The sequence below is a fragment of the Peromyscus californicus genome, unplaced genomic scaffold, assembly GCF_007827085.1.
Source record: "Peromyscus californicus insignis strain IS unplaced genomic scaffold, ASM782708v3 Scaffold_8__1_contigs__length_139910024, whole genome shotgun sequence".
NCBI classification, from domain to species: domain Eukaryota; kingdom Metazoa; phylum Chordata; class Mammalia; order Rodentia; family Cricetidae; genus Peromyscus; species Peromyscus californicus.
The window spans coordinates 65,342,217-65,366,257 of NW_026294606.1; the positions used below are offsets into that span (position 1 = coordinate 65,342,217).

Below are 24,041 nucleotides of genomic sequence, written 5' to 3' on the forward strand. Positions count from 1 at the left end.
AGACCGGACGCAGTAGGCGGGCGGGAACGTGAAGTCTCCGCAGTGCCTGATGGGCTTACTCCGAGGAAGCTAGCTGTGGCTGCTGAAGGGTCCCTCGTTGAGCTGCCGTGGTCTCCGCCGCCTCATGGCGGCGATCGGCGTGCACTTGGGCTGCACATCGGCCTGTGTGGCTGTCTACAAGGTGAGACTGGGAAGCTGGCTCCGGGTTTCGTGGCGGCAACCCTGTTCTCTGGGCTCCGGGTCATCCGCCCCCAAACCTTGCGTACGAGCAAGTGGCGATGTTGCGGGTTCTCCGCTCTCGTCCTCCACGGCCAAGCCCGCTGCGTGGAGGGAGGGTGGATACAGAAGGGATCTCCGGCACTCTGGGATTCCCTACTGGGACGTCGGGGCTGCTGTCTCTTTTGAGGCGTTCCAGGGACGGGAAGGCTATGGGATACCCAGAGGAGTCTCCGGCACCTCAAGCCTGCAGGGTGCACTTAGGAGGCCGTGGCCATAGGATGACCAGAAAGGTTCAGAAGATGTCAGAGCTCAGAATGCCTGGAGGAGTCCCCGGGCCATCGTTCTTATAAAGATGCTTACAACAAGCCTGGATGTCAGGATCCCCTGGATGCCTGAGAGTTCTTAGTGACTACTGACTACAGACTCCCCCGAGGTCACGGTGACGTCACGGGCTCGGGATTCCGGGAGGTGGGAGGTCTTTGGAATTTCGGGCAACCAGAAGTGCTGTGGAACTGCAGCCTAGAGGTTACCTGGAGGGTACTTGGTTAAAAATTGACACTGCTGTGCACACTTGATGATTCTGGAACTGAGAACTTGACAAGGAGCTGTGGCTTTTTTTTCCTGAATATCGGGGCAGAAGGAACAATGACAAGGAGTTTACCTATTTCTAGCTCCGGGTTCAAGCGATACGTGATTTATAAGGAAAGTTCCAAGGGATTAGCTACTGCGTTTGTAGGAAAGTAGGGGGGAAAGGTGTATTTGTGGGAGAGGCATGTGTAACAATGCTTACTAGTTTTTGGGTATAGAATGTTTGATTCCGTTTACTGTGCAGAACTAACCAGGAAAAAATGCATGGAGTAGAAGCCTTGAAACTAATAGTGGCAGTTAAAAGATTGTTTTACCGTTTTTTCTTTCCACATAGATGGCAAAGTAACCTGCTGTCGGTGTTCTGAGTTAAGCTGGATGATAGAAGAAAGAGAGACACTGAAGGATAGAATAAGGTTTTGCACGCAGCAGGGTGGACCAGTCTCTGAGGACTGAACCCAGAGTAGCCTTGCAGAAGCGCTTTTATTGATTGTTACACAAAAGGCCTTTTAGCAAGTCAATTCCCGACTACCAAAACCTCTTATCTGATCTAGGAGTTGTCTGAGGAGCCATGACCTAAGCAGTTCTCAGCCACTGCAAGAATTCCTGGTTTGCCAGGAATGTCTTGTGACTGAGGTCATGCAAAGGCTCTGAATTTCCCAAAGGAAGAGCAACCTCCTAAATCTCAGACAGCAGTCACTGATTATTTACAAAAGATTACTTCAGGACCTAAATGGCCATCACTCCGACTAAATGCCAAGTACACAGGCTCTTCTAAAATTCCACTACAACCTGCAGATAAGTTCAATAAGATTGTTTATTCCAGTGTGAGAGAACTAACCCTTGTATGTCTTTTTAGGATGGCCGGGCCGATGTGGTTGCAAATGATGCAGGAGATAGAGTCACACCAGCCATCGTTGCTTACTCGGAAAATGAACAGGTACTCTCTCTTATGCTCAATTTTGTACTCGAAAATAATGAAAAATTACATGCATTGTAGTTAATACGCTGCTCTTTTTTCAGGTGGTTGGTCTGGCAGCAAAACAAAGTAGAATAAGAAATATTTCAAGCACAGTAGTGAAAGTGAAGCAGATCCTTGGCAGAAGGTATGATGTAAAGTACTTTTTAAGATGTGGTAACCAAAAAATATGTTTGTAAGTTCTAGGCAGAATGGAACTAGAGACACTACAGTTTGTGTGATGCTTGTCATCTTAGGGAGCACCCCAGTGGGCTTGCTCAGAGAAATTCCATTCTTGCTAACAGGTCCACTAGCGTTCATGAATGCCAGCGTTCATTTACTTTTGGGCATTTGTGTCATTCACAAGTAGTACTTCGGGCATTTTGTATTTTTATATGATTTTAGCAATGAACTTGAATAATTTTCTTGGAACTTGAAGATTTCTCTGAATGGTGATTGAGTTTTGCAAAATCTCTTGTAATTGGTCTTAATTTATGTAGCTGCTATTGATCCTCCTCCTTGGGGGCCCTTCGTGACTCTTTGTGGGAACTGACTTTTCCAGTTGACTCACAAATGTAATCATCAGAGAAACAGCTTAATTAATATCTTAAGAAGCAGGTCAATCATCTGTTGTGACTTTAATTAGAAAATTATAGAAGCTTGCTTCCCCAGACTTCTGTCTCCTCAAATTATGGATTACCATAATAACTAGGCCTTTTCATTTTCTGTGGAGTAGTGGTACTCGATGGTGTTTCAAGGGCTTTCACATCTGTGATTCTACTGACTCCTCTCAACACCCTCATAAAAATCTGTCGGGCGGGTACTCTTCTTTGCTGTTTATAGATGAGGAAGTCAAGGCACAAGGAATTTGTGACTTTTCCAAATTAAAGAGATGAATTAGATGAGCCTGCAGATCGGGACTCAATCCTCAGCTCCACTCTCTCTGGTCTACTTCATTTAATTAGAAAGCAAATATTAGACATTTCCTTGTGTTGATTTTAAAATTTAGAGATTGTTAGTTAAATTTAATACTTCATTTACCTATACATGTTTATTTATCTAGTTCTTGCCTGTTTAGTACACTGAACTTGATAACAGAATATTTAGGAATGAATTCAGATTTTGTGTGTGTGTGTGTGTGTGTGTGTGTGTGTGTGTGTGTGTGTGTGTGTGATAATTATACTCCCATATCCTTTAGCTTTGGTAGTTATTACTAAGTATGTTAAAATATCCTGCTAAGCATATTAAAAATAAATTGTCATCAAATGTTTTTGAGTCATAAATGAGGAGTTGTGATAGATCTTGAAGCCAGAGTCATTGAGGAACCAGTAATTTTTTTAGTGACCCTCCCCCTTTGGAGATAATTCTAGTTTCAAGAAAGCAAAGACAACCAGTATATTATTAGATTTACCATTTCCCCCGTGGTACCGTCCTGCAAGACTATAGTTGAGTATCACTCCAGGGCACTAATGTTGACCCAGTCAAGACAGAGAACATTTCCAGATCTATGCCCTGGAAGCCAGTGATGTTTCGATTTGTTTCCTTTATGCTACTCTGACTGTCATTTATCATATTATGTACTTTATATTAGCAGACCAGCTTAAGCTCATTTTTCTGGCCTTGAAAGTTAAATCCATTTAGCAAGAATTCAGTAGTGAGTCAGATGGGTAACACATACACACACCACAGTAAATAAACCAAAGTTAGTAAAAGTCGAATACTGTTCATAAGTACCACGAGACCACACAGCCCTGGTAGTAAGTACTTCTGTAGAGGTAGTTGCCTCGTGTTCGGGTTATTTTCCTCCTCGGCCCAGCTACTTAACCAGACCATGGTCATTTTTATAAAGCTTGATTATATCAGGCCTTAGCCTTGAGTACATTGAGCCCTTTGTAAAAGCCGTTCCTTTTGTTATCAAGCTGTTAAGCCCATAGTCCAGTACTTCCTGTGAGCGGATGAGTTCCCAGAGTCTTGGCCATAAACCTCAGTGCTTATCTTGCTGCCAGAATGATCCTTACACCTTCCCTGTAACTCTCATTCCCCTGTGGCTTTCCAGCCAGAAGTGTTGTCCTCAGACCTGGCTTCTCAGCAATTAGCCCTGAGAGGAAAGAACCGGCTGGCTCCTCCTGGAAATATGCTGAGAGCATACAGAACTTCCCCACGCCTTCAAAATTGTACCCTGCTGCCCAGGAGCTTGCTTCAGTAGCCTTCCCAGCCCACTATGGCCACCACCAATAGCAGTGCGGGCATCCGTTGGTCCAGACAGGAGACACGAACTCTTCTCTCCATACTAGGTGAGGCAGAGTACATCCAACGCCTCCAGACTATGCATCATAATGCAGATGTCTATCAGGCCGTGTCTAAGCGGATGCAGCAGGAAGGCTTCCGCCGCACCGAACGCCAGTGCCGCTCCAAGTTTAAAGTTCTGAAGGCATTGTATTTAAAGGCCTATGTTGCCCATGCCACAAGTATGGGGGATCCACCGCACTGTCCATTTTATGATATGTTGGATCAGCTTCTTCGAAATCAGATAGTGACTGACCCAGACAACTTAATGGAGGCTGCTGCCTGGGCCAAGCACTGTGATCAGAATTTAGTGGCCTCTGACACCCCAGGGGAAGAGGGAAGCAGCATGCGGAAATCGAAAAGGACTCAGGCAGCTGGTCACCAGCGTATTTTGCAAACAGTTAAGGAATCAGATGAGGATTGTCAGCTGAGAATCAGTGATCGGATGCCAGAAGCCAGTGACCTTGAGGACTCCTGGGATGACTCCTCGGGTGCAGGTAACTCCCAAGCATGAAAGGGACTGGGGCTTAGAGTCACTTGATCCCAAATAGTATTAAAAGCTTGGATAGCACCCTCTTGAGCATAACTGATTTCTGTCTCATTGAACCCCCTTTTTCAAGTACTCCCAAGTTTTTAGCTATGACCTTACGTATGTAGTCAAACTCTTCACACATAAAGACATGTTTTTTCAAAGCATACTAGTGTGGCCATTATTTGTGCATGCCAGGCAAATGCTCCAACACTGATAATGTCCAGCTTTGGGCATTATTTGTAATGGGTACTTAAGAATACATGGGGAAAAGAATGGGTTACATAGCCACATGGGAAGGGTCTTGGGGAACTCACAGGGTCAGTTTTATAGATGATTAGAACCAAAATATCCACATTACAGAATCATTTCCCTTTATTCCCTTGTGGAAAGAGACTTTTCCAAGAACTGCCCTACTTTTGTAACTGTCTCAACTCAGTTGCTGGCTGCAAGCATTCCCTTAGCAGGAATGTCCTCTCTGCAACACTGTGGCTTTGTTTTTCAGGGTGCTCTCAAGGGACCCCCAGCTACAGCAGCTCCCACCACCTTTTCAGAGGTTCAGTTGCTCCCTGTCAGAGCAGCCCCATGACCAGACTGGGTGTGTCGAGGGAATCCAGTCCCTGCACCAGCAGCAGCCGAAACCCTCTTGGGGCAGCCTCCACACCACAGCCTCCAGGCTCCTCTTCCAGAGTTGCTTTTATCTCTGGTGGGGATAGACTTCTGACCAGTGAGCCCCCTCCACGGTGGGCAAGGCGAAGAAGGCGCTCAGTGGCCAGGACCATTGCAGCTGAGTTGGCAGAGAATAGGAGATTGGCGCGAGAACTCTCCAAGAGAGAGGAAGAGAAGCTGGACAGGCTGATTGCTATTGGTGAGGAGGCCAGTGCCCAGCAAGACACTGCCAATGAGCTGCGCAGGGACACTGTCATCGCCGTCAGACGCTTGGCAACGGCGGTGGAAGAAGCAACTGGAGCTTTTCAGCTAGGGCTTGAGAAGTTGCTTCAGAGATTGATTTCAAATACCAAAAGCTAGGAACTGGTTGAATGGACCTATTTTCCAGACTGTTACAAGCCCACATCGAACAACTACCTTCTGGAACCCTGGCTCCCTTTCTGTCTTCAGAAAAAAAGAATAGATGAACTGCTGATACGCAGAACGGTAGTGAGTTCCTTTTCCTAAGATTCTCCACTAATGGAAAGGCCTTGAGGAACGGAAGGGTGGCCTAGTAGAAACCAGAAGGAACAAATCCATAGCTAGCTTGTCCTGGCTTCCTCCTCCTCACTAGAGTGAGGCAATCCTCTTTACCTCTCCAGCACTCTCCTCGTCTGTTGAGGGGCTCAGTAGTCACTCCTGCCCTGCCTACCTCACAGGGTTGTTGTGAGGATCAGGTGGCTTATAGATGTGAAAGGGTTTTAAAGTTTGGAAGCACTAGACACATGCCAGTTATCAATGCATCTGCCCTTGGCTGAGGCGAAGCTGGGGAAGCATAACGGTTTACAACATACAGAAGTGTAGGGTGTCCCACTCCGTTCACAACATACAGAAGCATAGGGGTGTCCTACTCTGTTTACAACATACAGGAGTGTTGGGTGTCCCACTCTGTTTACAACATACAGAAGTGTAGGGTGTCCCACTCCGTTTACAACATACAGGAGCGTAGGGGTGTCCTACTCTGTTTACAACATACAGGAGCGTAGGGTGTCCCACTCCGTTCACAACATACAAGAGCGTAGGGGTGTCCCACTCCGTTTACAACATACAGGAGCGTAGGGGTGTCCTACTCTGTTTACAACATACAGGAGTGTAGGGTGTCCCACTCCGTTTACAACATACAGGAGTGTAGGGGTGTCCCACTCTGTTTACAACATACAGAAGTGTGGGGGTGTCCCATGACCTCATTGCTTGAATCTTGATCAGTTTAACTTGTCTGTCTCAGACTGAGATCTTCAGTTCTTAACCCTCTCTGTGGTCACTAGTCTAGGTAAAATTGTATTTGTGTCTGTGTCGCTTACACTCTCAATGCTGTGTCTTTGACATACCTACCACCTACCAGCGAGCACTTCCAGTCAAACCAGCTCCCCTCCTTCATTTTACTCGTTCCTGGTCTTTGTAGAGGTGAGGATCTGATTGAGCACTGTGGGAGGTAAATGGTTCCTATTGGGAGGCTTTGATGTGGTAAAATAGTGACTTTTATAAAGTAGAAAGTGTAAGTAAATTCCTTGCATTTCGTATTATTTGAGCCCCTTTAGATGCGCAGGTTGTATGTTTACATTGTGGTTGCCGTTTGAACATGGGAACCACGTGGATTATATCCATTGCCAATCCGCTTGTGGCCGATTGCTTTTGTTTCTATCAGCTGGTGTTTGGTTTGGGCCCTAACATGTTATTGAGGGCAAGTCTAGATCCAGAGGACCTTTTTTTTTTTTTTCATCTAAGTGATGTAAACAAGAGTTCATAGGGCTAATGGGTGTGATGGAAGAGAGCACCTCTGTTTGCCCTGTAGTTTTGAGAATACTCCCTAGAGAGAGCTCTAAACTCAAGCCCTTGCCCAGGCACCCATCCCTGAGGGGAGGTGGTGGTGATACACTACTCTGCAAGAACTGGTTCTTAGTGGGTCTTGTAGTACTTTAGGAAACACAAGGAAAAAGCTTGGATTTAAATGCCCTCCAGCAATTAGGAAGCTTGGGAGGAAATGAGCAGGTGTGTTGAGGTTTGGGGGAAGATGCAGTGCAGCCAGGTGCTTACATGGAAGCTGGAAATGTAAATTAGTAAAGAAAAGGACAAACCCGGGCTGGGACCTCCCTGGAACCATGACAGGTGACAAAGAGCAAGCTGCATGAGCAGTGTGTGCTGTGGACGCCACTGGAATCTGCTTAGAGCTCCGCACTCCCGGGCCTGCCACCGCTGTTTCCGTTGGGTGAACCACTTACCCTTTCTGTGCCTCAATTTTTTTAAATCTCTAAGTTGAGAAATTTTTATTAGATAATTTTTATAGTACCTTTTAGTTCTAGAATTTTAAATAACATGGTAAAGGTAAAAGTGGAGGTGAGCTATTTATAATATTTTCAGTCGGCAGCTATTAATGTATATTTGAAATACTGTTTACAGTTGTACTTAAGGACCCCTTCTATGGTATTGATGTTTATTGATACGCTGGTGAAAGTTCTGAGCATCATACTGAACATCATAGATGCCTTTCTTTCATTGAAGTGGATATATAAGTGTATGTTGTTTCTTGTTTTAGGCCATGACGTGGAAAGATGCATATCTGTTGTAACCAAATAAAGCTAATACTGATAAGTTTTCTGGAAAAAAACAAAACAAAACAGAGAAGTACTTTAAGGAGACTTAGACCTGTGCCATATAAATCTAATGGTGACAGTATGTAGATGGGCATGTATTTGATAGGAGAGAAATGCTAAAGGACAGAAGTGGAGTTAAATTGGGGTATTTTGAAAACCCTAGTAGGCAGAGTAACCAAAATAAGAATAAAACTCAAGGTCCTGAGGAGTTAACAAGAAAACATGCAGAATACTAAAAGAGACAGTGCAGTGGTGGAGGCCATGCGCAAGAGAGGCCTGAGCTTCGGGCCTGCCGTTACCTCCTCCAACAAGCCTCTCACATTCTGTAACTCAGGTTCTTCATCTAGCGTGGGAACTAACACTGCCTGTCCTACCTACCTCACAGGGGTGTTGTGAGGATCCAGCACACAGATGAATGTACATTTAGATGTGTAGGCACTGGAATGTAACAGGGGTGGGGAAGGAGACCCTGTAGCGCTTGAGTGCCGGTATTGGCAAACCCAGGGGCCCTGATAACTGTAAGAGATGCTTGAGGAGAAAGTGGACATGGCATGGCCGGTAAAAAGCTGTGGTGCGATGGTAGGGTCAACGCCTCCTGAAGGCCGCAGTGTGAATGAGGTGCTGCTGTCTGTGCCAACCGCCCACCACCTCTGTTCCTGTTACATACCTGAATCCTGCCTGGTGTGGACAAATAAAGTTGAGACTTGTGTGGAGTTGTGGGTCTGTCCACTACTTTCTGAGGGATCCTTTGTCACCTCCACCCTGCTTTCTCTGTGTCTACTTGTGAGTCTCTGGTGTCATTGATGTATGTGTTGCTGCGCCCCTCCCCCCCATGCTACATGTGCATCCTGTCCTCAGATGAAAGAGGCCCTCTTTGCATGACAGGAAAGAGAGTTTATTAATTCCATAAAACACCCTTCCTTGAAAGTGACCCTATGCGACAATAACTTAAACTCCATACAGTAGATGTTCCTGGCTAACTTGAATTCTGTTCTGAACCCCTGAGAACTATGCGGAACTTAGAACACAAAATCTAAGGGTACAAAATCCCACTCTGGGGAAACTTTATCTCTTCTACTTCCTTAAAATATCTGGAATAAGGGTCACATGGTTCAGAAAACAGGAGGGGCAGGCAGTTTCATTTAAAAAAAAAACCAGACAAACTAAATCCTACACTGTGGATCTGGTTGCTGGCAGTTACATCATTAATTAGCTGTGACACGTGGAGCAAGCTTACCTCTGGCCTCTACTAATTAATTCTCAATTGATTTTTCGGTGGTAGGAGAAAGGTAAGGTGAACCCACATGTGATTCCAGAGTTCTAGACCAAATTAGCCTATTTGAAACCCTTTTTGTCCCCTCAGATGGCAGAGGTTACGGTTCTCAAGTGACCCCGGGGCCCACCACTGGCCACTATTAATTTCCATCTCTTATTAAGCTTTTAACACATTGTATAGAGAAGAGCCACAGCTCTTTAGAAGACTACTAGGAAGGTGCAAACTACTTGGTTGCAATTTCTACTTGATATTAAGTGAAGGATCAGAGTTCCCACCCGTCTTTGAGGGGCAGAATTAGAGTGGTCATTTACAATGTCAGCGGAAGCCCCTGAACTGTAGCTGGGGTCAAGTCCTGGAAGTAACCACCCCTCTCTGAACATGTCTCTAAAATACTGCACACCTAACCTGGCCCACTGGGTGTTATGAGGCTGAATGGGTGGTAAGTTTGAAAATAGTGTCAACTGCATACATTGGTGTTAACATCTTAGTGACATACCAGTACATTTTTGCCTTCAGAGATTTGGTATTTTATATGGGGTACTAAGATAATGTCTATTGGTACAACTTTCCATATAGAACATCCAAACTTTTGCTCAGTATTTTGGTTTTGTGTGTTAATTTTCATGTATAGAAACCCAGGAACAAATGTGGGTTCGGTCTTTACCCTGAGTTGACAGTGTTATCTCCTCTTGTCCTTTGTATCTCGGTGGTTGGGTCTTCAGGATCATAGGTGTGAAAGTGTAGGGTATAAGATCATTGGCAGTATTCAGACTCATTCAAAAATGTATGGCAAGGTCAGAACAAGAGAGTTAATTACTTTCAAATGCAAAGAATAACAATTATAGCTGTTGTAAACCCTCCACTGAATTCAAGCATCTGTTATTATTGAGCAGTTTAATAATTTTGTTGATGTATTTGTGTGTCTACTCAGTGATGTGAAAGGTACAGACTTTTAAGCCTTAGGTATCTACAATATTAATTTTTTAATGCTGAGGTATCTTTATATCTTTCTTTATGAACAGCCCTGCCGATCCACAAGCTCAGAAATACATCTCGGAAAGTAAATGTTTAGTGAGTATGGTTCTTTTACTCTCCTTCTTGCCCAATGTAATTAATTGCCAAAGGTCATGACATACAGTATTAAACTGAAATTCGTTTAAAGTTTTTATTTAATTCTATATTTGACATAATTGTAATTTTTCAGGTCATTGAGAAAAATGGGAAATTGCGATATGAAATAGATACTGGAGAAGAAACAAAACTTGTTAATCCGGAAGATGTTGCCAGACTGATATTCAGAAAAATGAAAGGTACTGTACAAAAGTTAACTGTGAAATTATTTTATTTTGCAACTTTTTTTATATAACTTATTTACATGTACAAGTGTATATGCCTACATATGTGCATATGCCTGAGGTTAGAGGCCTCCCCTGGAGCTGCTTGATGTGGGTGCTGGGAATTGAACTTAGGATCTCTGCAAGAACAATGCATGTTCTTAACTACTGAGCCACCTCTGCATCCCCTAACTATTAATTTTAAATGGTTCCTTAACATTAAAACAGTTGGGATGGTGGTTCCCAGTGCGAGGAGTTGGAGAAAGATGCATGCTTGGGACTTGCTGGCTGACCATCCTGGCCTGCTTGAAGAGTTCTAGGCAAGTTAAAGCCATCTTAGCATACACACGCACGCGCGCGCGCACACACACACACACACACACACACACACACACACACACACACGAGCAAAGAAAAAGATTTGAAGGGGAAAACAGTGAGTGACCCCACAAAGCAGCAGTTAGATCTAAACTAGATTTTGCTTGGCTGCCAATTGGCTCTAACCATAACCTTCCCTGTAAGAACAGGTTGAATATCTCATATCTTAAATGCTTGGGACCAAAGGTATACAAACTTTCAGGAATTTTCAAATTTGGGGATGTTTCCCTAGAATCTGCCAGTTAAGAATCCGTAATCCAGCCGGGCGGTGGTGGCGCACGCCTTTAATCCCAGCACTCGGGAGGCAGAGCCAGGCGGATCTCTGTGAGTTCAAGGCCAGCCTGGTCTCCAAAGCGAGTTCCAGGAAAGGCGCAAAGCTACACAGAGAAACCCTGTCTCGAAAAACCAAAAAAAAAAAAAAAGAATCCGTAATCCGCCGGGTGGTAGTGGCACACACCTTTAATCCCAGCACTTGGGAGGCAGAGCCAAGCGGATGGATCTCTGTGAGTTGGAGGCCAGCCTGGTCTACAGATCGAGAGCCAGGACAGGCACCAAAACTACACAAAGAAACCCTATTCCAAAAAACCAAAAAAAAAAAAAAAGAATCCAGAATTCTGAACTCCAAACCTTTCCAAAATTAAGAACTTGTTGAGCATTGCAGGTTCCAGCTATTTAAATCGTAGTGTAAAAGGTTCAGGCCAGATTAACAACTTCAGAACTTCAAGGTTGGCAGTGCCCTCCCCAGGGTGATGTGGGCAGATTGACACTGGCTTACCACCACTCCAGACAAAGGCTCAGCGAGTCAGTGGCACCTTGTAGAACAATTTGGGAAATTCTCTGTAGATTCCGTACGAGGCTCAGTTCAGCTCTGCAGTCGTTAAGATCTTGTGAGGAGCCGGGCTGTGGTGGTGCACACCTTTAATCCCAGTACTCAGGAGGCAGAAGCAGGTGAATCCCTGAGTTTAGGCTAGCCTGGTCTGCAGAGCCAGTTCCACAGCCAGGGCTACACAGAGAAAAACCCTGTCTTGAAAAACCAAAAAAAAAAAAAATCTTGTGAGAGTCAAGGCAGTCTTTTAATGTCCTGAGCTCATGGGGGGGGGGGGGGGGCAAGGGGGCTCTTCAGATTAATGTCTTTGGAACTAGTCCCCTGGACCCAATCTAATTTAGATCTCAGTCCAAGACTGAAAAGTTGGGCTCTTTGGAAAGTATCTGGTTCTGTGTCCATAAGCCATCATGAAAACCACAAGAAGCACTGCATGGCTGAGGAGCCACAGGAGGGGAGGGGACAGGATGCACAGAATTGGGACTTTTGTATAGTGAGAAAATCTTTGGCTTCAATTGGGAAACTACAGAAAGTTTCATCACTTAACATGTCTCATCATAATGTGTTTATTTATGTTTGCTTTTAAATGTACAGAAACAGCACATTCTGTCTTGGGCTCAGATGCAAATGATGTAGTTATTACCGTCCCGTTTGATTTTGGAGAAAAGCAAAAATCTGCTCTGGGGTAAGTGTAACTGTCTTAACTTGGTTAGTTAAATGCAAATTGCACTCAGTCATAAAATGTAAAGTTACATTTAGAAATAGCTTAGGCAGTACAATGGCATTCATAAGTTATTTCATGGTAATGTCATTAATACTTCTTTTTATGAAGCGCCAAGAGAATTTAGTATTAGATGCTGTGTGCCCTCTTAACTGTTTTGATTAGGAACTGTTTATGAATCACTTTGCCTGTTTCATGTAATTGAAGTTTATGTGGGAAATACATAAGAATATTATAAAAAAAATATGGGTGATTATTGAATAAAATGGGCACACTAAAGAAATCAAAATAGCTGCTCTGTGGTAAAAGGGATGAGTTTATTCCAAACCGCCTAGGCTGTCTGTGAGGGAAGCAGGGGGCGGGGGAAGGGGAGGCATTCCAGGGCTTTAAAGAACATGGGTACCTGGGAGGAGGGAAATCTGTAAGCTGGGGTGGAGGACTTTGAAGTGTACTCAACAGGTATTTGTTGAGTGAAGACTGAAGGAGTTTAGAAGTTAGCACAGACCTTGGTATGCTAATAGGCACCACAAGTGTATGTTAATGGAAGAGGCAGAGGTTTCTCTTGCTAGAAATAAGGAGAATGCTTCCTTATAGCAGGTAGGGGGTACTGAGTTTTGTCTAACACCAGACTTTGGGAAAGGGGATTTCTTGGGACCAGACAATTATAATTTATCGTAATTCTTAACATCTAAACAAAAAAAGGTCCATTTGGTCCTCACAGGTGTCATGAACATGGGTGCCCTTACTCTGCTTGGTAGAGTTCTGCCTGTGTTTTGGCTACCAGAATTGCCGTATTTATTTGTGGGCCCAGAGTAAAGAAATTGGAGACTTCCATGATGTTTTAGACATTTTTATCACTTCCTAAAATTTGTTATGGGGATTTATTTGCTTTGTTCATTCAGTCAAAAATTACTGACTTCTTTCACCTCCTAAGGTACATTGTATTTGGTAGAGTACATGGAGATGAGTGAGACGTGACTCTGACCTCAGAATTAACTAATTAGGACAGTGTGGTCATTGCTTCAAAGGGGGTGTTCTGAACTGTATGGAGGCAAAGTACTGATCCTAGACTTTCAGAGCCCAGAGACTCCCCAGAAGTGAACTTTTTTTTTTTAACCATAGATGTATTTGAGAACTATCTTTTTCCATTTCTTTCTTTTTTGTGTGTCTGTCTGCACATGTACAGTGCACATGTGTTTGCTGGTACCTTTGGAGGCCAGAGGACCCCACCGGGTGTCTTCTTCGGTCACTTTCCACCCCATCTCTTGAGACAGGGTCTCTCATTGGACCTGGCAATCAACCGTATGCCTGGGCAGCCTGGTTATGATCCTGTCCTGTCCTGCCACACTGGCGCACACACACCCTGCCCCAGCACTGTGGTTACAGACACACACCACCACACTTGTGTTTTATATGGGTGCTGGGGATTCAAACCCAGATCCTCATGCCTGTGTAGCAGGCCTGTTTGCCGACTGAGGCACCCCCAAGCCCCGACAGCTTCATTTTTTTCTCAATTAATACTTTGTAAGCACAAACCATGTTGTCAAGAAAACAGGCTCTAAACAGTGTATTTTTAACCAGAAAGTGAATTCCAGTCGCTTCCTTTTCACGTGTTCTACTTCTTGCACTCTCTTGTGGAGTATCATTTGCTAATGCGTGACCCTTTCAGCAGAGCATAGCTACAAGTATAGGCCTGAGCATGTTGTGATATGAAATTCACTGAGAGCAAATTGTCCCCAGAGAAGCAGCTGGAGCCGCTGGATTTAATGTGTTGCGACTAATACATGAGCCATCTGCAGCTCTTCTGGCCTACGGGATTGGACAAGACTGCCCTACCGGGAAGAGGTAAACACCAGAACTGTAGTTTTCAATTTCCAATGCATTATAGCAGCTGTGTCTATCAGCCCGGTGCTGACCTTTACATAGGAAAGGCACGTGACGGTCACCTCACTAGTTCTGAGCAGGTGACAGGGAGATGCAGGGAAGCAGAAGCTGAGAGTCCTGTCACCCTCATTGTGCTGTAGAAATTGGACAGTTGTAGACTGACCTGGTTTCACACTTCACTGGAGCGCTGTCGGTCTTACTGCACTTCCAGTTTTTAGACGTGCCTAGGAACAGTCTGTATTACTTTAACAGTTGATGGCCACGCACGCTTAGAGAAATTAATTTAGATGCGGTGTTAACCTGTCCAAATTGTTTGACCCTGTCCAAATTTCTCATGGTTAGAGAAACTAGTGTATCTAATCACTAGGAAATTATTTTGAGGTAAACCAGAATGATGTAAAAGTATTATAAAGTATGAATTCTCGTATACCAGAAATAGGGAGTTGGCTTCTAGTGTCCTTGTGTTTTGGATCCATGTTGTAGTAACTTGTATAATATTAACAGGATTTCTGTACTGGATTCTATTCGGATTCATAATAGTCATGAACTCCTTGTTTGATTTACTTTGAAAAGTTAGTGCTTTGAAGTCTAATCCCTCAGAAAAATAGTTTCTCCAGCGTGCTGGCTGAGAGGAGCATTGATTTGGTTTCAGAAGAGTGTGTATTCAAGGCAGACTTCAACTCCGGTGCCTAGAGACAAGAGATGGCACACGCCAGCTGTGAACTTGCCTCATTGTATTGTAAACAGATCCAACTAATGGCTTCCAAAGTACAGTCTGGCTTTAAAATGCGTGATTCTCAGATGTGTTACTTTTTCTTCTTTGTGTCTTGAAGCAATGTTTTGGTATTTAAGCTTGGAGGAACATCCTTGTCCCTCAGTGTCATGGAAGTTAACAGTGGGATGTATCGGGTTCTTTCAACGAACAGCGATGATTATGTAGGGGGTGCACACTTCACAGAAACCTTAGCACAGTATTTGGCTTCGGAGTTCCAGAGGTGAGTACCCAGTTCATCGTCACTGAGGTTTCTCTTCAAGGGTTTGGTTTGGTTTTTCCCTAATTTCAACCTTTCTCTTTGTCTTTCTCTTTTCTTTCTTTCTTTTTTTCTTTCTTAGAATTATTTAGGTGGCTGGAGAGGTGACTCAGCCTCTTGTAGGGGATCTGAACTCAGGTTTAACACACTAGTAATGGCTGAGCCATCTCTTCAGTCCCAGCACCTTAAGCCGTTAGTGTCAGCAGCTAGCTCACACCACACACACTGATTGTGTGGTGACTGTAAAGGTGAGGCCCGCAGTCGCCAGTCTGAGTGCTGCGCCTGTGATAGACTCTAAGACCATAGTACACTTTATCTTGGTTACTTAATACAGACATTCAAAACAGTGTAAAAATTGGTTATTTTTCCTGAAGGGCCTAGACAGTATGCTTAGAAAAGTTTAACAGCATTAGAAGCTACGTTACTAGTATTTGATTAATTCATTATTGCTGTAATGGTATTTAGATTTTAATGATGTTAAATTATAAATGACCTAGGACTTTTAAACTTCCAGTGTTACATTTTTAGGTTGTTCAAACATAATGTGAGAGGAAATGCCCGAGCCATGATGAAGTTGATGAACAGTGCTGAAGTGGCCAAGCATTCTTTGTCAACCTTGGGAAGTGCCAATTGTTTCGTTGATTCATTGTATGAAGGTCAAGATTTTGATTGCAATGTGTCCAGGTAAAGCTGATGCACAAAAGAAAGTTCAAACATTCTGGGAGCATCTTGTGTGTATAATTTTCCAATGGGCAGCTTTTCTTTCTTTCCTTGGTTATCTGTAGTAAAGGAACTTCACTGTCCAGATTTAGGGCTTATTTTTATTAGATTAAATGGTTGTTACAGTTTGACTACAAAGTTCTTGCTCTGTAATCATTACTCTTTATTGAAGATTGACATCTGTCTTGGGCTTGCTGTTTTAGTTATGCTAGCTGGCCAGTGAGCTCTCAGGAGAGTTATCTGTGGTTCCCCCATCACATTCCCTAATGCTTGGGTCACAGACACATACAGCCATGCCCAGTTTGTTACATGGGTGCTGGAGATTCAAACTTAGGTCCTCACCCTTGCAAAGTAAGTGCTCTTACCCACCAAGCCATCTCCCCAGCTCTTTGTTTTGTTTTTGAGACAGGGTCTTACATAGCCCGGGCTAGCCTCAAACTCACAGTACCTGAGGATGTCCTAGAACTCTTGGTCCTCCTGTATCTACTTCCTCAGTCCTGGGACTGCAGACATGTGCCACAGTGCCAGTTTGTGCAGTAGTAGAGCCCGGGACTTCATTCATGCAAAGCAAGCCCTCTACCAACTGAGCCACATTCCCTAGCCAGTATTTTATACTTTAACCATCTTTATGACATTTAATAAACACAGGCTTAATGTACATAAAATAGCTTTTAATAGCATGTCTTTTATGTGATCGAAGACATTGCTGACAAGTGATTGCACCTTTATCCAGATGAGTGATGCTGCCCTTGCCTCCCAAGTTGCGCATTTCCTAGCAATAACTAGTCAGCCTGTTGCAGTTTCCCAGCCATCTGACAGCACGCCACTTTGAACCACAGTTAGAATTACCTGCTTCCCAAGTTGTGTTTTCAGGATTTTCTTGACTGAGTTTGGGCAGCTTCTCCATCTGTCTCATAATTGAGGCTCTTCCCTTCCGTTGACTTTTCTGAAAATCCTGCCCATGATATTTAAATTAAAGTCATGTTGACCGAGGGAAACATTACAAACACTGCTCTCTGGGAGCCTTTGTGGTGAGTGGCCAGCTCTTTAGCACAGTCCAAGCGACAGAAAACGTGTTAAAGTGCATTAAAGGCTCTTGAGAGGTGGAGAGTCTTCACATTGTTTCTGTTTCCAGAATGCCTTAGTGCCAAGTCTGTTCAAATGCTCAGTGTGTACATGCTTATTCAAGCCACGTAAAAAGAAATGAAATTGGTCATTTTTCATTAAGGAATTGATCTCAAAGATTTCAACCATAAAGTATATTTAGTTTTTTGTAGCTAAGAAAATTTAAGATCATTTACCTGCCTTTGAGAAATTAAATGTGGGTCAGCGAGATGGCTCAGCAGGTAAAGGTACTTGATGACCTGAGTTCGATCCCTGAAACCCACATGATGGGAGAATCAACTCCTCTAAGTTATCCTCTCTCTGTACTTATGCACCATGTACATGCATACAAATAAAGAAATGTAAAAGAAATTAAACACACGGGGATTAAAGAAGTGAGCCGCCACTCTGGGCAAGTTGTAGAACTTGCCATGCATTTAATGGCGATTTCTGAGTTTTTGTTTTTATTCATTAATAAAATGTGGTATCTTTAAAAAAAAGAAACAGTTGAATATGAAATGGAGTAGTGCAGTTCTTATGGGGAGAATCTGTCTTGATATTACATGTCAGTATACAACTTTCTTAGTACAGACTGGATAGTCTTATAACATGATCTCAGGCTGTAAAGGGAAGTAACTAGGGATAATTAATTGTTAAAGCTTGGACATATGAAAAATAGCAAAATGGTCCAAATGATGGTTTTATTAGAGTCAGTGGATTTACTATTGGGCATACCATGTATTTGTACATCTTCTTAGCTATTTTTTTGGATGCTTTATGGGTCAGCCATGAGCAAGGCAACTCTCCCTTTGAATTGGATATTAAATATTGTCAGATGTGTAGGTGAATAACTCGGATGGACACACACACTGTTTAGTAACCCGCAAACCCGTTCTTAAGAGATTGTCGTCCCTCTGCTGAGAAGTCACACTGCACTAAGCCTCTGCTCTGCCCTCTCTCTGTTCCCATGTTCACGTGCAGAGCAAGGTTTGAGCTCCTTTGTTCTCCACTTTTCAACAAATGTATAGAAGCAGTCCGAGAACTTCTGCGTCGGAGTGGATTCACGGCAGATGATATTAACAAGGTAACGCTCTATCCTTTCCTAATCTGTTTTGGGGGCAATTTCACATTGAAAACTTAAGGAATAAAGGTGTAGAAAAATGTTAGTTTCAGAACTTTGGTTAATTAATTATGATCTGGTGAACTCACATATGGAAGTGTGTATTCTGTTCCTCAACAAAACAAAACAATAGTTCCCTTCCGGTAGTATTTATCTATGTGTGAGACAGACAGACGGGTATTGAAGTGTGTCCTGTGCCCCAGGCACATGTGCTTGCTGACCACTAACCATCAGCTCTAGGTAGTCACTGTCATCTGCCCCAATTTGGTAAGTTGAGGCACTCGAGTCCAGAAATGATTTCCTGAAGCTCTCGAGGTTAGTGAGGAATAGAAGCAAGATTTAACCCAGTATCATTCCTGAATTTGGGGGAATGATTTGCAGGAACATAGGCAATTCCTGGACTGCTGCATCTGGGAAAGCCCCCCCCCCATGGATGACAGCTCTGTCTCCCTAGAGCTCTCTCCTTGCAGCAGCCCCAGCACACCGCCTTTTGTCCCCAGCAACTATTACTCTGTAACTTAGAGGTGGGCCTCGAGGGTCTGGATCCTTCTGAGCTTAGGAGTTTCCAGCTTCCCTCTTGGAATTCAGTGGAAAGAGATGAACGGTATCGCTTCAATTGTCTGCACCTTACTTTCTCACAGAGGGTTGGCCACACTTCACCAGAGACTAAGTAGGTAGCTGATGCTAAGGGTTCTCGGGACCAGTAACTGGACTGTCATCCGGGGCACAGTCGGAAGCATACTGTGGATGATCCCTTATTGTCCGTTCCCTTCCTCCTGTGTTCTGGGGCTCTGCCATGCCGTCTGCTGCCCTTGCCACAGAGAGAACTCCACACTCAGTGCTTGTCTAGAGCGAACTTTTGTGTCTTGCCCAGGTTGCAGGTTAGTAGCAAGTAGCAGCAAGGACTGGAGCCCTGCGTTCATGGCTGTCCCCGGCTTCATTCACACAGGACCTAGGTTAAGGAGTAGCCATGTGCGGTCCCCACTCCATAGTGGATTAAAGAGGATGAACCCTGAGAACATCTGCTACCTCTAACGCTTCTGTTTAGATGTGATCTGACAGTGTACTCTGTCAGCTCTAGACAGACATGACAATATGATGCCAATCCTCTTACAGGGAAAGGAGAATGAGCGATTGAGCTATAGGCATTACAACATTGAATCCACTAACAGATAGGCACTATCTACATTTTCAGGTGTTTTTATTTTACAAAACACTGAAAACTAGTAGTAAGAACAGGTATTTACCACCATGTGTAGGGTAATATGTACAGTAATTCTAGTACTTGGGAGGGTGGAAGCAGGAGAATTAGGAGTTCAAGGTCATCCTTGAATGCATATAGAGAGTTCAAAGTGAGCCTGGGCTACATGAAACCATCTCTACCCCTTAGCTCCCCCGACAAGTCTAGCCTTCCCCTCAACCCCCCCCCAAAAAGACAATTAACTATGTTACTGTACAGAAGGTGTATTACAAATTACAATATAAATGAAAACTATTTTCTATTCAAATTTAAGTAGGGAGAAGAAATATCATTTCTCAGATTCAGTACTTAAATAATTTTATTTAGATTGAAATCTACTCTTTACTGTCATATTTATAGTAACACTGTGTCTTTTTCATCCTAAAATGAAAGATAAAAAGCCAAAAATTTCCAGGTTTTTTTGGGGGGGTGGGGAAGGTTGTTTAAGTTAGTTTACTAATATAGCTTTTTGTTGAGTATGAGAATTTTTAAAAGACATTTTACATTTTTGTTCTGTGGGTATTTACTAGGATCATAAAACTTTAGGAAAATATTTCCTTCTTAAAGGCAAACCCACTTTTAAAAAAACCTAGTATTTCTCCTACCCTCACCTGAAGATTGGCATGGTATCCCTTGTCTCAAACCACATGCTCAAGAGCACTACTGTTCTAACTAACTAGTTCTAACTGTCCTTCTTTGTCACATCTAACTTGGAGAGCATCCATGGGATGAGTAACTTTCCCCAAACTGTGTGTTTGTTCAGTATTCTGCATGTCCAGAGTCTCAGATGCTGGTTGGATGAATCAAGGAGAAACCTGGGGGACTTACAAAGGAGTAGTTTTACATTAAGCTTGCCAGAGATGAGATTTAGTTAGATAGCATACTGAGAATTTAAATACAGCTTTGTACAAACATAAAACAATCTATAGTAAAGTTCTCTTATGGAGAGAATAGCAATATAGGTTACAAAAATGATGTAGATGTACATAAACATTTCTTATAAAGTGTTGGGACAGGACAGAATGTTAATTACTTCCTGTTTAGTTGACTTCATAATTAAACTTTGTACCATATTAATCATAAGCTCAATATATATTTCTGTACTGTATCTTATAGTGTGATTTTGTATTTTAAATTAATTGAGAGGAAAGGCTATGTTAAGTACGTTTGTATGTTAGGTAACATACTGTGTCTAACAAGGTCTCATGTGTTACAGGTGGCTCACTATATTCTTCATGTTTTAGGTTGTGCTGTGTGGTGGGTCTTCAAGGATTCCAAGGCTGCAGCAGCTGATCAAAGATCTCTTCCCAGCTGTGGAGCTTCTCAACTCTATCCCTCCAGATGAAGTCATCCCTATTGGTGCAGCCATAGAAGCTGGGATTCTTGTTGGGAAAGAGAGCACTTCAGTGGATGACTCTGTCATGATAGAGTGTTCAGCCAAGGATATTTTAGTTAAGGTGTGCTTAGTTTTCTATGCATCTCCATAAAGTTACTACAGATTAACTGCTGTAAGTTTTCATTTGTAATGTATAATGAGCCCTGTAATAAGTATAGTAAGGACTTTAAATTTAGACTAGTAATTTTTTTAAAAGATTTATTTATTATGTATACAGTGTTCTTTCTACATGTATGTCTGCATGCCAGAAGAGGGCACCAGATCTCATTATAGATGGTTGTAAGCCACCATGTGGTTGCTGGGAATTGAACTCAGGACCTTTGGAAGAGCAGCCAGTGCTCTTAACCACTGAGCCGTCTCTCCAGCCCTAGTAATTTTATTTTTATGGGTTCTTTATGTTGTTTCACTTCATATCTATGGAACATGTTAATTTCCTAAGAAAATGAAAGTACAAGTTTGAAGCACCGGCTTCTAGCATATGTAGAAAGAGCTTTGTGTCCATATGTAAGGAAACAAGGAGGTGGAATGGGGTTGTCCCTGTGTTTTCCGGCCTACTCTGCAGATTGTCAGCGAGGACTGTCTATTTCCTGTACAGCGGGAGTAAAGGGCTGTTCTCAGTAGTAAAGGTAAAAACCAGAGTGCTCATCTTGCTTTCCCGCTTCCTAGGGGATCGATGAATCAGGTGCTAACAGATTCACAGTACTGTTTCCATCCGGGACTCCTCTGCCAGCCCGAAGACAGCACACCCTACAAGCCCCTGGCAGTATATCTTCCGTTTGCCTTGAACTCTATGAGTCTGAGGGGAAGAACTCTGTGAAAGAGGAGACCAAGTTTGCACAGGTAAATACACAAAATTGGACACTACAACTTTGTCACAGGCAAATATTCAGCTTTTCCTTCTAAAATCAATTCAGTTAATATCTCCATTAATACAAAATATATGTAGTCTGGTAATATTCTTTTTATTCATTTTTTTAAGTGAGAAGAAATCAATAATCTTCCAAATAAGAATGCAATCATTTTGTGATTATACTGCTTCTCTATGCTCTTGGCCAGTCTTAGTAATTAGGTAATTGGAAAGAGAAGATAAAGCTTTCTGTTTGGTAAATGCCTGGTGCGGTAGGAGGTAATGTTCAAACAGGGCCACCTAATTCAAGTTATCCTCTGATCCCCACACACATATCAGGGCTGGAGCACTCACATGCACATGCAAAATAAGTAAGATTAAAAATAGTTTTTCAAAAAGAAAATACAGAAGTTATGTGGCATCCAGTTGAGAAGAGAATGTTTCTGTGCTCCCATCCATTCTCACCTCCTTTCCCAAATAAGTCACAGGATGGTGACTTACTTGGAAGGTTATTAAACTTGATCTTAGCAACGTCTGGGAAGGCAATGCCGAACTCCTAATTTGCTTTATTGGAATACCTGTCTTTCAGAAACGAAGAAATTGTATAGACTTTCGTAATACCTCTAACTGACAAATGTAACCCCAAAATTCTGTATATTTCTTTTAAATAGGTAGCATTCCAAGTATACACAGAAAGTATTATGGAGCATAATCTGTGTTACTGTTGGTAGTGGCTTAATATCTCCCCACCCCCACCCTCAAGTCTTTGTTTTTTGAGGACAGTACTTCTTAGCAGCAATCATGTTAATGGGATGGGACATAAAAGAGGGACAAATACATTACTTGTCTTATATATCCTCCCTCTGAAGGAGATATTTGTACTTAACAAAGCTTAACTCCCCTAATCTCTGAATGTTCTTTAAATGGTGGCATAGTTGAAAACTGCCCCGTTTTAAAAGGTTTGTTTTGATTAAAAAGTAAACTTTGATCCTTTACAGCAAAAAGTACTGAATCATCTTTTTGTTTTTGTTGTTTTTGCATGAACAGGTTGTGCTTCAGGATTTAGATAAAAAAGAAAACGGATTACGTGATATATTAGCTGTTCTTACTATGAAAAGGTACAAAATTCAATGCTTCCAATATTATGAAGACTGTGAAGCTTGGTTCCATTAGAGTTTGATTAACTTACATTTTAGGTAAATCATTTGTTAAGACGATGCAGCAATTTTCCTAGTGGATACCATTTCCAGTGTGAGAGCTTCTATTTTGGAAAGATGTGTATACCAACTAATTAGCATTGTGGGTCTTCTGTGAACCCTTCTTCCTGCTATGGAAAAGCTAGTCTAGGGAATTTGTTGCTAATTAAATTCTGCTGTTGCCATTTCTTTACTACCAGGCCCACCACTGTTTATTTCAAGTAAATCTTTCCCATTTGACTTTAGGAACAAGATATTCTGTAAGCCATACTTAGAAAGGATATTGAACTCATCCAGATGGGCTTGCCATGACCTGTCTTGAGCTTGTATAACGTTTGAAGCTTTTATCATCTTGGATTTCCAAGAGAATATAGCTATGGTCTCAGAGGTCTAGGAGGAGATCTAAGAGCCTCCTAGAAACAGCACCTGCTGAACTTAAAGACCCTGAACCTGTGTTTAATCTTTATGTTAATAAACTTCTTTTGAAAATCTCCCATCCTCCGTGCATGACTCTCATTTGTCTAAACTGAGCTTACGAAATGTAATTGATTTCTTGTTTCTTTAGGGACGGCTCTTTACAGGTGACATGCACAGACCAAGAGACTGGAAAATGTGAAGCCATCACTGTTGAGGTTGCATCGTAACTGTTTTAGAGAAACCAAGAATTTTTTAGAACTATAATATCAACATTATTCGATTTTGTGTATAAGTGATGTTTATAATAAAATGCTTTTTCAATGGTATAAGCTATGTTTCTATTAAAATACAATTCATTAGTAAGTACTGGAGTCTGTTTTCTTTTTTATATAAGATTAATCATTATTAATGTAATTATTAGTGGGACTTGTTCATGAAGCTATTTCCGATGTAAGTTGAAGTATTAAATGTTTTAATTTTAAAAGACTTCTGTTGATTTCTTGATAAGTAAGAGCACTTAATGTCTATCAGACTAACTGAAAACAGTTGCATACTGTAGTGTGTTAGTTTCTTGATCACTGTGACAGAATGCCCAGCAAAAGCTTACAAGGAGAAAACCATTGTGCACAGTTTCAGAGATTTCTGCCCATTATGATGGGGAGAGCATGGCCCAGTGCA

General features: G+C 42.5%; 2 protein-coding genes across 3 annotated transcripts; both read left to right on the forward strand.

Annotated features, from left to right (window-relative positions):
- The first annotated feature begins 12 nt into the window (after window positions 1-12).
- Hspa14 (heat shock protein family A (Hsp70) member 14) lies at window positions 13-23,726 on the forward strand. 2 transcript variants are annotated; one of them, XM_052728207.1, is made up of 14 exons: window positions 13-181; window positions 1,664-1,744; window positions 1,828-1,910; window positions 10,175-10,223; window positions 10,357-10,462; window positions 12,282-12,372; window positions 14,149-14,253; window positions 15,126-15,287; window positions 15,852-16,007; window positions 18,129-18,231; window positions 20,752-20,964; window positions 21,570-21,743; window positions 22,798-22,868; window positions 23,512-23,726. In XM_052728207.1, the coding sequence occupies exons 1-14, from the start codon at window positions 125-127 to the stop codon at window positions 23,588-23,590; spliced, it is 1,530 nt and encodes a 509-aa protein (XP_052584167.1). In that variant the 5' UTR covers window positions 13-124; the 3' UTR covers window positions 23,591-23,726. The 2 variants fall into 2 exon arrangements, with proteins under 2 accessions (XP_052584167.1, XP_052584168.1); XM_052728208.1 differs by lacking the exons at window positions 13-181; window positions 1,828-1,910 and having other exon boundaries at window positions 1,665-1,744.
- Msantd7 (Myb/SANT DNA binding domain containing 7) lies at window positions 1,713-10,424 on the forward strand. The gene is made up of 6 exons (XM_052728209.1): window positions 1,713-1,744; window positions 1,828-1,910; window positions 3,819-4,545; window positions 5,083-5,735; window positions 10,175-10,223; window positions 10,357-10,424. Exons 3-4 carry the CDS (start codon window positions 3,984-3,986, stop codon window positions 5,604-5,606), a joined length of 1,086 nt encoding a protein of 361 aa, XP_052584169.1. The 5' UTR covers window positions 1,713-1,744; window positions 1,828-1,910; window positions 3,819-3,983; the 3' UTR covers window positions 5,607-5,735; window positions 10,175-10,223; window positions 10,357-10,424.
- Window positions 23,727-24,041: the final 315 nt, after the last annotated feature.